Below are 15275 nucleotides of genomic sequence, written 5' to 3'. Positions count from 1 at the left end.
TAGAATCGTATTGTTCGCATTTTGAAAGTGAAGTGGTTGAGTGTTCAAAACTTTTTGTTGTTAATCAAAAAGGTCGTGAAAATGAAAAAAAAGTGCTCATTATCCTTTTTCAAAAAGATGAGTTGCCAGTTAGTGTTCTAATTTTGAATTAGGCCAACGATTGCCCAGAAATACAAAGCACAAAGTCAGGAGAACAAAAATCCTATACAAAAGTTCTTAGTGTAAAGATGTCACTAAGCTGAGACGTGTTTTGCTTTTTAAAACCAAACTTAAGTGGTTTTGTGTGAATAAACACAAGTACAAAGTGTTATTAAACCGTGTTTTTACAGTAATTACGTGTGCAATAGCAAACTTATACAATGTCATGGGAGTATGAAGAGACAAACCATCAATACTATGCAAGCAAAAAGTGTAACACTATAACCAGCGATTTAGAATGATAATGAACTCTATCAAATGGACTTAAGAACTGTAATTCAGTGGTTTCTTAATAAGGAAATTAAACTAAATCAGTGATGTTTAATCAAGTGTTAAGTTCTATGGCTATTACCTTAAATAAGACCTCACTTTAACGTTTCCGTTTCAACTAAACAGACCTATTTTGAATTAAAAAAAATGAAATTTTCATATCAGGAAACTTTTTGACTTAGAAAATTAGTAAAAGAGGACTTGTTAACGTAGAAAAGGAGTGTAAAACTACTTTTTGACGTTAAAAAGAGTGAAAAGTGTATTTCAACTTAGAAAACGGAGAGCAAAAGAACTTGTTGACTTAGAAAAGGAGCGAAAAATATTTTTGAGCTTTTTAGGGTTCCGTAGCCAAAATGGCAAAAACGGAACCCTTATAGTTTCGTCATGTCCGTCTGTCCGTCTGTCCGTCTGTCCGTCTGTCCGTCTGTCCGTCTGTCCGTCTGTCCGTCTGTCACAGCCGATTTACTCGGAAACTATAAGTACTACAGTGATGAAATTTGATGGGAATATGTGTTGTATGAACCGCTACAAAATTATGACACTAAATAGTAAAAAAAAGAATTGGGGGTGGGGCCCCCCATACATGTAACTGAGGGATGAAAATTTTTTTTCGATGTACATACCCGTGTGGGGTATCAATGGAAAGGTCTTTTAAAATGATATAAAGTTTTCTAAAAAACATTTTTCTTAAAGTGAACGGTTTTTGAGATATCAGCTCTCAAAGTCGTAAAAAGTATGTCCCCCCCCCTCTATTTTTATAACTACGGGGTATAAAATTCTAAAAAAAATAGAGGTGATGCATGCTAATTAACTCTTTCAACGATTTTTGGTTTGATCAAAGTATCTCTTATAGTTTTTGAGATAGGTTGATTAAATTGACATAATAAGTTTATTATATTTGCTGCTACGGAACCCTTTGTGCGCGAGCCCGACTCGCACTTGGCCGGTTTTTTAATTCTTAAGAGGTGATGCATGCTAATTAACTCTTTCAACGATTTTTGGTTTGATCAAAGTATCTCTTATAGTTTTTGAGATAGGTTGATTAAATTGACATAATAAGTTTATTATATTTGCTGCTACGGAACCCTTTGTGCGCGAGCCCGACTCGCACTTGGCCGGTTTTTTAATTCTTAAAAAGAACTTTTAACTCACGAGGGGTGTGAAAACAGCTTTTTAAGTAAAAAAAAACAAGTGAAAAACAACTTTTTGACTCAGGAAAGGAGTGATAAAAAACTTTTTGACCTAAAAAACAAGTGAAAAGCAAACTTTTTATTTAAAAATGATTCTGAACTCGACTCTATTGTTGATGGCAGTGTGTGGCCGTCGCCTGTGGCCTCAAGGCCGCATCGTGGGGGGCCAGAAGTCGGCCTTCGGACAGTGGCCCTGGCAGATCTCCCTCCGTCAGTACAGGACTTCGACGTACCTTCATAAATGTGGTGCTGCTCTGCTGAATGACAACTGGGCGATCACCGCTGCGCATTGTGTTGAGCAGTAAGTACTTTGATTTTGTATAATCCTCATCGGTACCTCTAGCATGAACAACTTTCGTCTTCGAATCGTTTGCGTATTCGACAAAATTCGCTACTCAACCTTCGAATGTAACGATAAAGTGAAAATTTTGATTCTCAAAATTAGTTTTTTGCAACCATTTCTCTTACTAAGTTCACTTTACGACACGTTCACAAGGACGATGTTGTAGTTTTCGTACTAAATCTTTTGATGGCGATTCAAACGATTCGAACTGGAAAGTTTTTCGTGCTAGCCGTACAGGTCATTTAATTTCAAAAGTTGAGCAGTTCTAATGTTCATATAATATTTAGTCGCCCTTAGTCGCCTCTTACGACATCCATGGGAATTTAATGGGGGCTGGTTTTATTCTACTTTGGTGGACCTGTTTATTTACTGAGCTTTTAATTAACTACCAAGCTTCTCTCGCAGTTTTGTATTTATTTTATTTTATCTATTAGGACAACCAACAAGACAAACACGCATACATGGAATTACTATAGCTAAAAGTGCTTAGAACTAAGTGTTGTCTTAATTAGAGGCTGCCACGACATGACATGGACAGTTTTATTGCGATTCTTCTCTTATTAGGGACTCTATCATGAAATAATGATTAACTTTTAGTGAATTCTGACTGATAGAGTTCAAAAATAAAATACGAAGATATTTTATAATACACATGAGTTACAGCATAAAGTCCTACTAGAAGTTAATCCTGATTTATTTTTATACAATGTTAAGTCTCTATCTTAAGGAATAGCTCACTTACGCTATCTTTAGAGTCTTGGAGCGTGCAAAGCTGCGAGACAAGCTTAGTTTTTTTAGTTATTTATAAAAACAATCATTACCAAACCTACGTCATACTTTGGATATAAAAGGAAAAATCCTCGCAAACCATACGTGCGTCCTTTATTGTCGATTAACCTGCATGGGGTCAAAATATAAGAGTCAATTGATACGTGTTTACGTGCATCAATGTCCTTAGAGGTTAAATCGACTTTGATTTTATTGTTGAAGTTACATCTATTGAGTTTTATTGATCAATCAACAGACAGAGCAGTCAATATTGACTTCAAACATCGTAAATCTGTACATAAATCGTACTTTTGTCGCTGATGGACGTTTTGGGTAAAACTGCAAGTCTGAGAAAATGACTCTACACTTTTGAAAAATTAAAAGTTACATGCGTCTACACTACCCACGCCGGCCAGACATTTTAGGGAGGCCCAGATAATAATTTTAATCTTCTTGATAGTATATTAATTGCTAAGCTAGTGGATATAACATTATTTAATACTTTTCCAGCGTCCCACCTTCGGAACTGCTGGTCCGCCTCGGGGAGCATGACCTGGCGAACGACAACGAGCCCTTCGGCTTCGCGGAGAGAAGGGTGCAGATCATAGCCAGCCATCCGCACTTCGACCCAGCTACGTTTGAGTACGACCTGGCTTTACTCAGGTAAGAGCTATAATCTAGCTGATAGATAGTCGCGCGCCCCTTAGAGAGACATCGAACTTTCACTGTTATTAGAATTACGGTTACATTATTTTCAGTCGGTGTCTTCTCCAAAGGACGCATAAGCAAGGGCGTCCGCAGAAGACCAGCTCCGTGACTTACCCTTTTGAGCATGTCACGATAATTGCTGAGCGGGTGCCTTTTGGCACAGTTTTTTCTCACCTTTACCTCTTTGTTTTAATAGCCTGCATGCATCATATCGATACCTCTGGGCTCAAAGGTCGTAAAGGACAAAATACCGAAAATGAGTTATTTATACAGTTTTACTCAGAATTTCATTCTCTATCGATCTGTATATTTAGTTTGTCGAAAATCCCAAAAAAAGTGCCTTTACGACCCATCATTTTTGATAAGCTAAACAGAATTCATCGTGAAAATTGGGATGTAAATAACATTTGATTTTTTAGTACAGTTACTATGGTAGTAAAGAACAAGTAAACACACTATGTAATAAAAAAACAGCCATGCCTATCTATTTTGCAAAAACATTTCAAAAACATATTATTTCCATAAACCCACACCATGCGAAATTGTTGACTATGCTCAACATTAACCAACCACATTAAATTGTCAAGCATAATATTTTGTTGAGTATACTTAACGTTCATGTTTACAGACCTGTAGTGTTTATTTCCGAATTAGTCGTTGCTTGAAAATAACAAAATTGTAATGTTTATAAGTCATATAAATAGGAATAAACGAAATTATTTGATAATTAGGTACATACGAAACATAGTAAAATAATAATATTTACCTGAGCAGTCCGCAGAGCAAATCTTCTAGTCACCATTTTGGCTCACTAATGTCAAAGTTAAAGTTGCCAGCCACTAAAAATATTTTTTTCTACCATTATGGCATGTAAATAATACGTTTCAAAACCAAATTATAGGCATGACACCCATAGATAAATTATGACATTGTGTCAAAGTAAGTGTTGAGGATACTTAACGAAATTAAATTAAGGGTCCTATTCTCTAGTATTATCCGCATTTTTTAATTATAGTTAGTGTCCCAAAGTGGTGGTAGAGCAAGTTGTATTTGGGATGTGTATACTTGTGAGTGCCCTAAAGGAGCCACATACACTTAACAGTTGCCTGTTGTAGATATTTCAGCAAACCTAGATCTTTGGTTTCAAAGAGGAAGTCCTCTTTGCAACCAATTTAAATAACTTACTTAAGTTATAGTTAGAAATTCAACCAGATTATCTGATCTCATACTCGCACTTTTAGGATCAGTAACCAGTTTTTCGATATATTGTATAATTTAGAAATAATCGAATGAGATCACTTATCGTTTTCACTCTGTATAAATACAGAGACGGAGTGGTCAGAGGTGGAATTGTGTAAAGCAATCGTAATCATTTGACAGTTCATAACGTACGATAAAGTCAGTTAAACAAAGCGTTTGACAGAATAATCATACGTTATGAACTGTCAAATGATTACGATTACTTTATACCGAGGTGGAATTGTTTAAAGCAATCGTTATCATTTGACAGTTCATAACGTATATACCATTATTCTGTCAAACGCTTTGTTTAACTGACTTTATCGTACGTTATGAACTGTCAAATGATTACGATTGCTTTACACAATTCCACCTCTGGCAAAGCCTTAAGTTTTGCGATTTCAATGTCAATTTCTATTTTAGAAAATGACATTGAATTTGCAAAATATTTCCTGGAACGCCGAAAGCTTGCTTCAAATTATACCTTCTCCTTCAATCCAAACCAAACGTGCAATTTACAAAGATGACACCCACATGGCACATTGTCATTCGCTAACGGCTAACTGTGATTCTAATGTGATGTCAATACCAGCTTAGAGGTCAAGTGCAGTGGTGAGTGACCGCACCGCGTGACGTAGTAAAAACTAAGTTATTAATAGAAAGAGGCTGTATCTCAAATTGGGCCTTTTTTACTTAGGGGTTTCTTCTCTTACGGATGAAGGCATGTCCGTAAACATGCTTTCATCGGTAGAGATGTAGAGAGGGTTTACTTATCTTTAGTTTCTACTTATCTTTTCCTACTTCTCACTGTTGACGTGATACCTACGTATCATCAGTCAGACATACATTTTTCCTTCATGAGTTTGGTATTAAATCCACATTTGACGTAGATCTCGATACTGCAGTACAGATTATTTTAGTTATATCGTCCACCGCTCTATTTCCGTTCAAACAAAAAAAAATATTTCAAATACAAATACAAATACAAATACAAAAATCATTTATTGTGAATCATAGGTGAAATGGTGACATGTTACATTAGGTAGTATCACTATGTTCCGCTCAAAGAGCATACAATTTGTCAGACAACAATAAAATTTGGCAGTTACATAAACTAATTAGATTTATCGTCAAAGAATTCAGATATATTATAATAACATTTATTAATTAAATAAGTCAGTAAAGTTTTTTTAAATGAATTTAGATGTTCAATTAATCTAATGTCTTTTGGTAATTTATTTATAATCTTGGGTGCCATGCCTACAATATTCTTAGCAAAAAAAGTTGTCTTATAAGGATCCTTACATATTAAATTCTTGTCGCGTGATCTGTGATGACTTCTGAATAATGTTGGGTTTTGTCTGACGAAGACCGCAACTTCATAAATATACATAGATGGCAAAGTTAGAAGGTTCAACCGTATAAAGTGAGGTTTACATGTATCTGTGGGTTTTAGCTGGCAGATTGCACGTACGCATCTCTTCTGTGCTCTGAACACTAGCTCTCGGTCAGTAGCATTACCCCAAAAGATTATCCCGTATCGTAAGATTGACGCGACGTATCCGTGATATGCCGTTAATACTGTTGATTCATTGGATATCTTCCGCAACATGTATAGGGCATAAGAGAACTTACTTAGTTTTTTGCATAAAGATTGTATTTGAAAAGTCCATCTTAATTTATTGTCTAAATCCAACCCATTTCCACATTTTCAAAAAATTTTAAGAGTATTTGAATTGGCTGATGGTGTCCGATCCTTCATTTCTGTCAAATAACACCAACACTGCAGTGACAAGTCAAGTGACGTCAAAAACACTGCAGAACGGTAGTAGTTCTTGCAACTCACGAAGGAGAGTGAGCTTTACATGTATGGTGGCTCGCTACTGTTCGTTTTTCAAAAGTTTTGATAGACTTTACATTATCGTTATGTGCATGTACACGTACACACACAGGTAAAGCTCACTCTCCTTCGTGAATTGCAAGAACTACTTTTTTTTTTATCCACAACGAGGAAGCTATTGGCCTGTATCTCACCTGATGCTACCGTACTGCAGTGTTTTTGACGTCACTTGACTTGTCACTGCAGTGTTGGTGTTATTTGACAGAAATGAAGGATCGGACACCATCAGTCAATTCACATACTCTTGAGCTTTTTTGAAAGATTTTTTTTTTGTTTGAACGGAAATAGGGCGGTGGACGCAAATGGGCGACATGACCCTACTTTCATGAATTCTAAACATGCTACTATTTCGTTTATTTAATTTAAAACCATTTAGCACCTCAGTACATAACTTGACTGGTTTTTTTTTTGCATTATCGAGGTCGGTCCATTGTGAACTGTTGGGGGTAAAAAAAGTTTTATAGCTCTTTGTATCTAAGGCGTAGGCTATTAAATTGATTAATTAACTTTACAATTAGTACTTGTAACATTTGGAACAGTTACGAATATTACGAAATATTTTTTGATGTCAAGAACGTAGAAGAAATGAATTTTGTAATTTTGACCTCAGCAAAATCCTGCCTACCAACACGAGGCTCTAAGCAAAATTCACTATAGAGCTAAAATAAAATAAATAAAAGCGAAAGTAAATCTTTTGGTCTATATTTTAGGTACCTTTCAGCTTTAAAGCCGTATCCAGACGGGTGTAACGTGTAATGGAATGTATCGTGTAATGTAATGAAAATAGTCTGGGCAGCACACTTTAGTGCTGCCTATTAAAGTGACTCTTAATCAGTCAATATCACTTTTCACTGATTTTTCCATTCAAAAGTGGTTTTGACCAAGGGCGTTAGTCAATAAAACTACTTTTGACTGCAAAAAAACACTCAAAAGTGATATTGACTAAGAGCATTGCAGTCAAAAGTGGTTTTGACCGATATGAGCTTTGACTGTATTATTTATCTAATGATTGAAACGAACGATTTTTTTAAATGTCCCCTTCTTCCCACAGGTTCTACGAGCCGGTGACGTTCCAGCCCAACATCCTCCCGGTGTGTGTTCCCGACAACGACGACGACTACGTGGGGAAGACTGCCTACGTCACGGGCTGGGGACGACTGTATGACGGTCAGTGTTGCACTTATTTTAACTAGCTAAACTTGACCTTCACTGGTTGGTTTTTATTGGCGGTCAAGCTGTAGACCCTGGCTAGATAGGAGTTGCAGCGGTAGGAAAGAGAGGTGGGAATAGTCCCGATTTTAGAATGATTTCACCCGTGGCTTCGCTCATGTTCACATTAGGGAATATCTTTTAAAATATAGAATCACGGGTCTAAATGAATGTCTAAATCCTTATCTAATCTTGTCTCTCCATACAAAATTTGGCCCCTTATCGTCCTCTTGGAGGGTCATTTTTAAAAAATTCGCACCCTGTAGTCGGGTCTCCAGCTGCGCGTGTTTTGCCCTACACATTCAACAAAACATGTCAACATTCAACATTTTTTGTAGGCAATTTTGTTGAATGCTGAGTTGTTTATTTGTTTGGTTGAACGCGCTAATCTTAGGAACTACTTTTTAAAAAATATTTTAGGGTCATTCCACCGGCCAAGAAAATCACGTGTCCGGGGCCAAAAAGTACCCGAATATCATAATATTTTAGTAACAAATATTTTTATCTAATAGTATAACTTTGGTTCTTGTTGTTAAACCACAGATATAGTTAATAATAGTTAATTAAGTAATTTAAAAAAAATCGTAAGTCGTCAAAAATTGATTACCACGACGTGTCCGCGCTCCCGATTTCAGAACAAATTTGCTCGTATAAATTAATCCGTTATTATTACCGCTTTTAATGCTTATGTAATCGATTACTGATTAAATAAACATTGATAAATTAAATACGATATAACTATATGACTAAAAAGTTTTGTAAAATAACTATTTGAAGTTGTGTCCGGGCGTTAACCGTGATTACCCCGACACGTCACTAATGTGCGCCTACGTCCCTAGCTACGCAATTTAGAAACGAGCTCTATCCTACCCCGTGAACCTTTAGTGGTGGCCTGCGTGCCAAGGTGATCGGTAATGCAACTCGTCGCAGGATTTCGGAGTTATCGAGATAAGAATATGATTACCCCGACCTTGGTTCAGTGCACGATTGATTTACTCTATCCTGTTTTTTTAGGTTTCTTTACATGGAAAGTTCTTGAGAATGTACAGGAATAATGGTCCATGTAACCGCATTTTTGTGTATTAAAACATATGGGATTCAACTTACAGATTGGGCAGGGCTCAGGATAAACCTTAATTTTTTGACTACCCCGACCTTGATTACCCCGACTTTTGTCACCGAGTAATCAATAATACTGTAATTTTACTAATGAATGATTAACTAAATAACGTTTAATAAGCAAAATTACCCTTTACTAAAATGAAATCCTATCTCCTATTAATACATAGATAATGTTATCCCTCAAAATTGGCAAGACCCCTGGACTCGACCTTATCACCGCTGAAATGCTGTAAACCGATGTAAACTCCGCCGTTAACGTCCTGACACCTGTCTTCGAAAACATCTGGATGGAAGAGGAACTCCCAGACGCCTGGCATAAGGGGCTTCTAATTATTGTGCCGAAAAAAGGGTAAAGCAAGGGTATCAGTACCGGAAGACCCAAGAGATGCGATCTGGAGTGAGGAATTGCACACCGTTGGTGCAGAGGATGTCCAACGAGTCCACAATTTCACTTACCTCGGGAGCATCGTTTCAGAGCCTGGAGGTACCGAAGAGGACATCACTTCGCGCATTGCCAAGGCCAGAGCTACCTTCGCACAACTTCGAGCCGTATGGCAGTCACGGAAATTGACCCAAGCAAGATCAAAATATTCGGGTCCAACGTCAAACCAGTTCTGCTCTATGGGCGTGAAACGTGGAAGGTCACTAAGGTTATCTCGCACCAGCTGCAGATCTTCTTCAGCCGCTGTCTTCGCCGAATTCTCCAAAATCTTCAAACGACGAACTTTTGGAACGCTGCCACGAAATACCGATCTTTCAGCAGAATAAACGCTGCAAGTGGAACTGGATCGGCCACACTCTCCGAAGGGACCCCGATCACATCCCCAAGCAGGCTCTAGATTGGAACCCCCAGGGAAAATGCAAACGTGGTCGCGCCAAAAAAACATAGCGGCGCACTGTTAAGACTTGGAGCGAGATCAAACACGAAGCTCAAGACCGAATGCGATGGAGGACTGTTGTGGACGCCTTCTGTCCCATATAGGAGACATAGGACATTGAGTCACTAATATTATATGTATAATGTAAATGTATGTTTTTTACTCTTTTACGCAACAACTACTTAACAGATTTTATTGAAACTTTACAATATTGTCGTTTATACATCAAAATAACAAATGGTTAGTTATAATAACATTTATTTTACCATAACTTTAAAAAAAACCTTAGAAAATAAAATATTTTGTTTTATTTTTGATTACTCTGACCCCCAACTTTGATTACCCCGACCATGAAAATTTTGATGTCGCATAACTTTTTATTCCTGCTTGCTACAGATGGGCCAATATAAAAAATATGCTCGTAATAATGTATATTTTGAAATGTTTTACCTAAACTTACTCTAAATTAAAAAATAAAAAAGGTCGGGGTAATCAACAAAATAATCCAGATCCGGAGAATGACCGTTTAGTGTTGCATCTTGGATAGCCCATAATATCCATCAATGAATAGTAGTAAAGCATTAATGAGAAGTGTTGCGAAAACGGGAAAAAAAATCAAACTATTTTTCTAAGTCGTGGTCTATAGCGCCTACCTCTGTATCTGTTATCTGATAATAATAACTTGTCAAAACAGTTACCACCAGTTTCTACCTCCATTCCAGACGGCCCGCTCCCTAGTGTCCTGCAAGAAGTACGAGTGCCAGTCATCAACAACTCCCTCTGTGAAGCCATGTACCAGGACGCAGGGTACAACGAGCATATCCCGAACATATTCATCTGTGCGGGCAGGAGGAAAGGCGGCGCTGACAGTTGTGAAGGTAACCTTATTTTATTTATAGCTGTGTTGCACAAATCCTCCATAAGGTGTGAGGCCGATGGGGCAGCAAGGTTCTGGAGTGGAGGCCACGTACCGGAAAACGCTGCGTAGGACGTCCACCCACAAGGTGGAGCGACGACCTGATAAAGGTAGCAAAAAGGCGCTGTATACAGACAGGCCGCTACCAACCGTGCAATGTGGAAGTCATTGGGGGAGGCCTATGTTCAGCAGTGGACGTCCTGTGGCTGAAATGATGATGATGAGGAAAGGCGGCGGCGCCGACAGTTGTGAAGGTAACCTCCTTATTTATAACTGTATTGCACAAATCCTCCAAGAGGTGTGAGGCCGATGGAGCAGCAAGGTTCTGGAGTGAAGGCCACGTACCGGAAAACGCAGCGTGGGACCTCCACATACAAGGTGGAGCGACGACCTGATAGTAGGAAGGCGCTGGATGCAGGCCGCTACCAACCGTGCAATGTGGAAGTCATTGGGGGAGGCCTATGTTCAGCAGTGGACGTCCTGTGGCTAAAATGATGATGAGGAATACTGTATTGCACAAATCCTCCAAGAGGTGTGAGTGCCAGTCATCAACAACTCCCTCTGTGAAGCCATGTATCAGGACGCAGGGTACAACGAGCACATCCCGAACATATTCATCTGTGCGGGCAGGAGGAAAGGCGGCGCTGACAGCTGTGAAGGTAACCTTATTTTATTTATAGCTGTGTTGCACAAATCCTCAAAGCGGTGCAGGGTGGCACGCCCAGAATGTTGGGCTACGGATTTGAAGATGATACTTGATAGTATTAACACAGGTATTAACTCATGAGCTATACAAATTGCACCCCTCCTCCCCATGACATGGCATGTCAGCCCCCCAAATGTTGTAACAGAGGTGGATTCTAACAAAGTCAATTTCTCTGAACCTAAACCTGTTTATCGGGCTAGCAACTTTGCGAATTCGTCGATCTTTCGACACACCACAGTTTGCGTGAAATAGTCAGATCCTTAACTGTCATAGGCGCAGATAATCGGCTTTGTGACAACTCACCTCTGTTACAACTCTCCTCGGTCTCCCCTACCATACTATACTGCATCTCACTTAGAGTAGACACACACCGTTGATTTTTAGTTGGCCAATAGTTGTGCTCGATTTTAATTTGTATGACGAATCGGCCAAATCGGATCGGCGTAGTGTGCGCACTCCCATACATTCCCATACTGATCAACTGCCCGACTAAACTATCGGCCGACGAAAAATCAACGGTGTGCGCCTACTCTTACATAAGGGGCGATTGCGCTCAAATACCTGCCTTGTTCTGCATAAAAAAGATGCTATAAATACCCAATTCTATTCTAAGTAAAAGAGGAAGTGGCTAATAAGATCAAAATGACCAAAGATGCTTATTATTATGGCAAATTCCGTGATTGCAAAAACAACCCCAAGAAGACTTGGAGTCTCATAAATAATCTATCTAATCTTAAAATGAAAAGCAGCTGTGCTCCGCCAAAATTAGTAACATCAACTAATATATCATCTGACCCCGAAGGTATTTGTAATATATTTAACCAATATTTTTCCACTATCGGATCTGTTCTGNTCTACATAAATAGTATAGATAAAATTGGACTACACGGTCATATTACCTTATACGCTGATGACACCTGTTTGTTCTATTTTGGGCCATCCATGAATAATCTAATCTCACATGCCCAACATGATCTTGACACTCTCACAACCTGGTTGCAACAAAATCTATTAACAATTAATGCATCTAAAACTTCATACATTATTTTTAAAGCGAAGAATAAGCACATACCTCCATTCAACCCATTGACAATCTTCACTACATCATTACAAGAAAAAAAACACGAAAAATATTTAGGTCTTTATTTAGATAGCCACTTAACATGGAACGTTCATATTGACCATATTAAGAAAAAAATTTCCGCATTAATGGCTTCTTTACGCCCCATAGTACGATGCATACCCCGCAAATCAAGATACAATATATACAACTCACTTGTAAAATCCCACCTAATATACCTTGTTGAAATCTGGGGTAGTGCTTCAAAAACAAAAATATCCGAACTCCAAGTCTTACAAAATAAAATCATTAAATTATTATTTCATTATCCGTACCTCACATCCACTTCCAAGATTTATAGCGAAACACAAATTATGAACATTAAAAAATTATTTATGTATTATACCTGCCTGCTCATACGCAACGTATTGAATAAAACCATCCATACGTCGCTCACTCTGATGACGCGGTCAGAACAGGTTCCGAAGCGCACGCGCCGTCGCGCTAGCTATTTGGTTCTACCCAAGATACGCACAAATTACGGCAAGCGAATGCTTAACTTTGAGGGAGCACAGTTGTTTAATAAACTACCCGCATCAATAAAAAGCATTGACTCCCTAAATATTTTTAAAAAGAAACTTGCCCTACATATTCATGACGTTGTAGAATGAGCCTTACTTATTAAATTTAATGTCTAAAACTAATAGTTACAATTTAGAAAATTATATTTAATTTTGTTTTGAACCTATATTATACTGATTTACTTTTTATCGCCAATCAGATGGTATAATTTGCTAAAGCCAATGCTTTTTATAAAACATATCGGTGCGAACGATTCAAATGTAAATTATACTTAGTTTAATTTTGTTCTCAAGTAAGTGACAATTATGTTTTTATTGAGAAATAAAGAATCTTTAAACCTCTTTAAACCCAATTCTATTCTCCAGGCGACAGCGGAGGCCCAATGGTGGTGCAGCGAGACCGGGACAACCGGTTCGTTCTCGGCGGGGTCATCTCCTGGGGCATCGGGTGCGCGGAGCCCAACCAGCCGGGCGTGTATACCCGGATCTCCGAGTTCCGAGACTGGATCAACCAGATCTTACAGTTTTAGGGCCCTTTCCCACGGGAATCCGGTTTTGTGAGATCCTTACTGGACCCCGCATATCTGGACTTGTGGGATGGAGCCTTAGGGTCATTTGCAGTTCCCTCTATCTCACTATGTACTTTGCTGGACGATTGAGGGGACCCCCAAAAAAAAACTCAATCTTGGTCCCCTCGATCCCTAGCCCCCAGTTGGTTAAAGACGGCCCTGGTCGTTTTGACAGATACTAGTGTGAGGTTTGACAGGGATGACTACAGTTTGGGAATTGACCATACAATTGCTACTCGTTGGTCCCAAAGTTGGTCCTACCGCCACTCGTCCAACGTGTAGACCTACCCAGATAATAGCTTGTCCACCAAACTTTAGTGCCAATAGGCTATTTTCTAGATCCTCACATCTGACGAGTGGTTTTGGCAGTTGGCACCAACATTGGGTTTGACGTTTCCAGCCATTGCAGCCTTAAAGTTTTTGAGTGGTTTGACATTAATAAATAGCAAACCACCGTAATTTTGAAATGACATTAAAAGTTTGAGAACGTTCTTGGCTTGAATTCACTTGAATCGAAGATCGGGCTATATTTTTGTACCTTTAGCTTTAGCAGCTCAATAGGTACTGCGAAGGGTTAAAAAGATAACAAAACCTTTTTTATTGAGTTTTCTAAAACTAGTTTTAACTGTTAGACATTTTTCATTAGATTTTTTCTTGATACTTTACGTACATACGCCCACACTGTTAACTATCAATTTCCGTTTTTGCTCTCGCTCTAATCAAATGGCGATTCTTTGCGATAGAACGAGATGACATGACTTTCAATGGGCAGTTAACACTGTTGGCGATAGTACATTTCATGAATATGTCAAAAAGCTTCTTTACATCGGAAAACAAAACCAATTCACAAGCTTAAATTATGGTAGAGACTTGTGGTAGAGACAGATTAACTTACTTAATTTAAGAGTCGTGCAGTGATACTTGTTGGTAATAGAATAGTAAAATATTAGATTAAAAACAGTGTTTTGTATATTTTTGCCAATTTGAAAATAAATAAAAATTGGTACAAATAAAAAGAAGACTGGAATGTGGTGCTAATTCGGTCCAAAAATAAAATTAATTATTTTTGTTAAAAATGTGAAAACTACGTAAATAAGTAGAATTTATTTTAACAACGAATTTAGAAGACTATTTTCTATTTGTGTATTAGTTAGATAATTATTTATTTTTGTTGTCAATTTAAGTTTAATTGTTATGAATCTTCCGAATTTATAATTAAGTACTTAATTAACTAATAATTTGTAAAAATGCATTATTTTGTTGCTTTTTATTTTAATAAGGATAACAATTTCAATCTACAAATAGCTCAAATAGTTTTTTTAATTTCACAAAATAATTTTACATTCCATTTTTATCAATAACTTTACGTAACAGATCTAAACTAAGTATAAAATAAGATTAAATGTAAATATTTTATATGAATTTGACTTGAAAAGATGCATTTATTAAATATATTTATAGTTAGCCATATAAAAAGTATGAGAATGGTTCAACGTATGTTAGAAACATACAAGGACAAAATGGTCTAATAATAAACACACAAAATATTAACGAAGTTTTCTTTAAAAGCTCCTCTCTTTTAACATTAACGTGACGTTATCATTCATTACCCACCCAC

The 15275-nt window shown here is 37.7% G+C and overlaps 1 protein-coding gene across 1 annotated transcript in view; it reads left to right on the top strand.

Annotated features, from left to right (window-relative positions):
• Np (serine protease notopleural) overlaps window positions 1-15193 on the top strand; it is a 44630-nt gene extending 29437 nt beyond the window's left edge. The window contains exons 5-9 of the mRNA XM_028311004.1: window positions 1782-1959; window positions 3280-3432; window positions 7668-7783; window positions 10548-10703; window positions 13455-15193. Of these exons, the coding sequence (XP_028166805.1) occupies window positions 1782-1959; window positions 3280-3432; window positions 7668-7783; window positions 10548-10703; window positions 13455-13618 (767 nt within the window). The 3' untranslated portion in view covers window positions 13619-15193. The remainder of the gene's footprint in view (window positions 1-1781; window positions 1960-3279; window positions 3433-7667; window positions 7784-10547; window positions 10704-13454) is intronic.
• Window positions 15194-15275: the final 82 nt, after the last annotated feature.

Source organism: Ostrinia furnacalis, unplaced genomic scaffold (assembly GCF_004193835.3).
Source record: "Ostrinia furnacalis isolate ACB-3 unplaced genomic scaffold, ASM419383v2 OfSCF3147, whole genome shotgun sequence".
NCBI classification, from domain to species: domain Eukaryota; kingdom Metazoa; phylum Arthropoda; class Insecta; order Lepidoptera; family Crambidae; genus Ostrinia; species Ostrinia furnacalis.
This window is presented reverse-complemented; position numbering and strand designations above follow the sequence as displayed.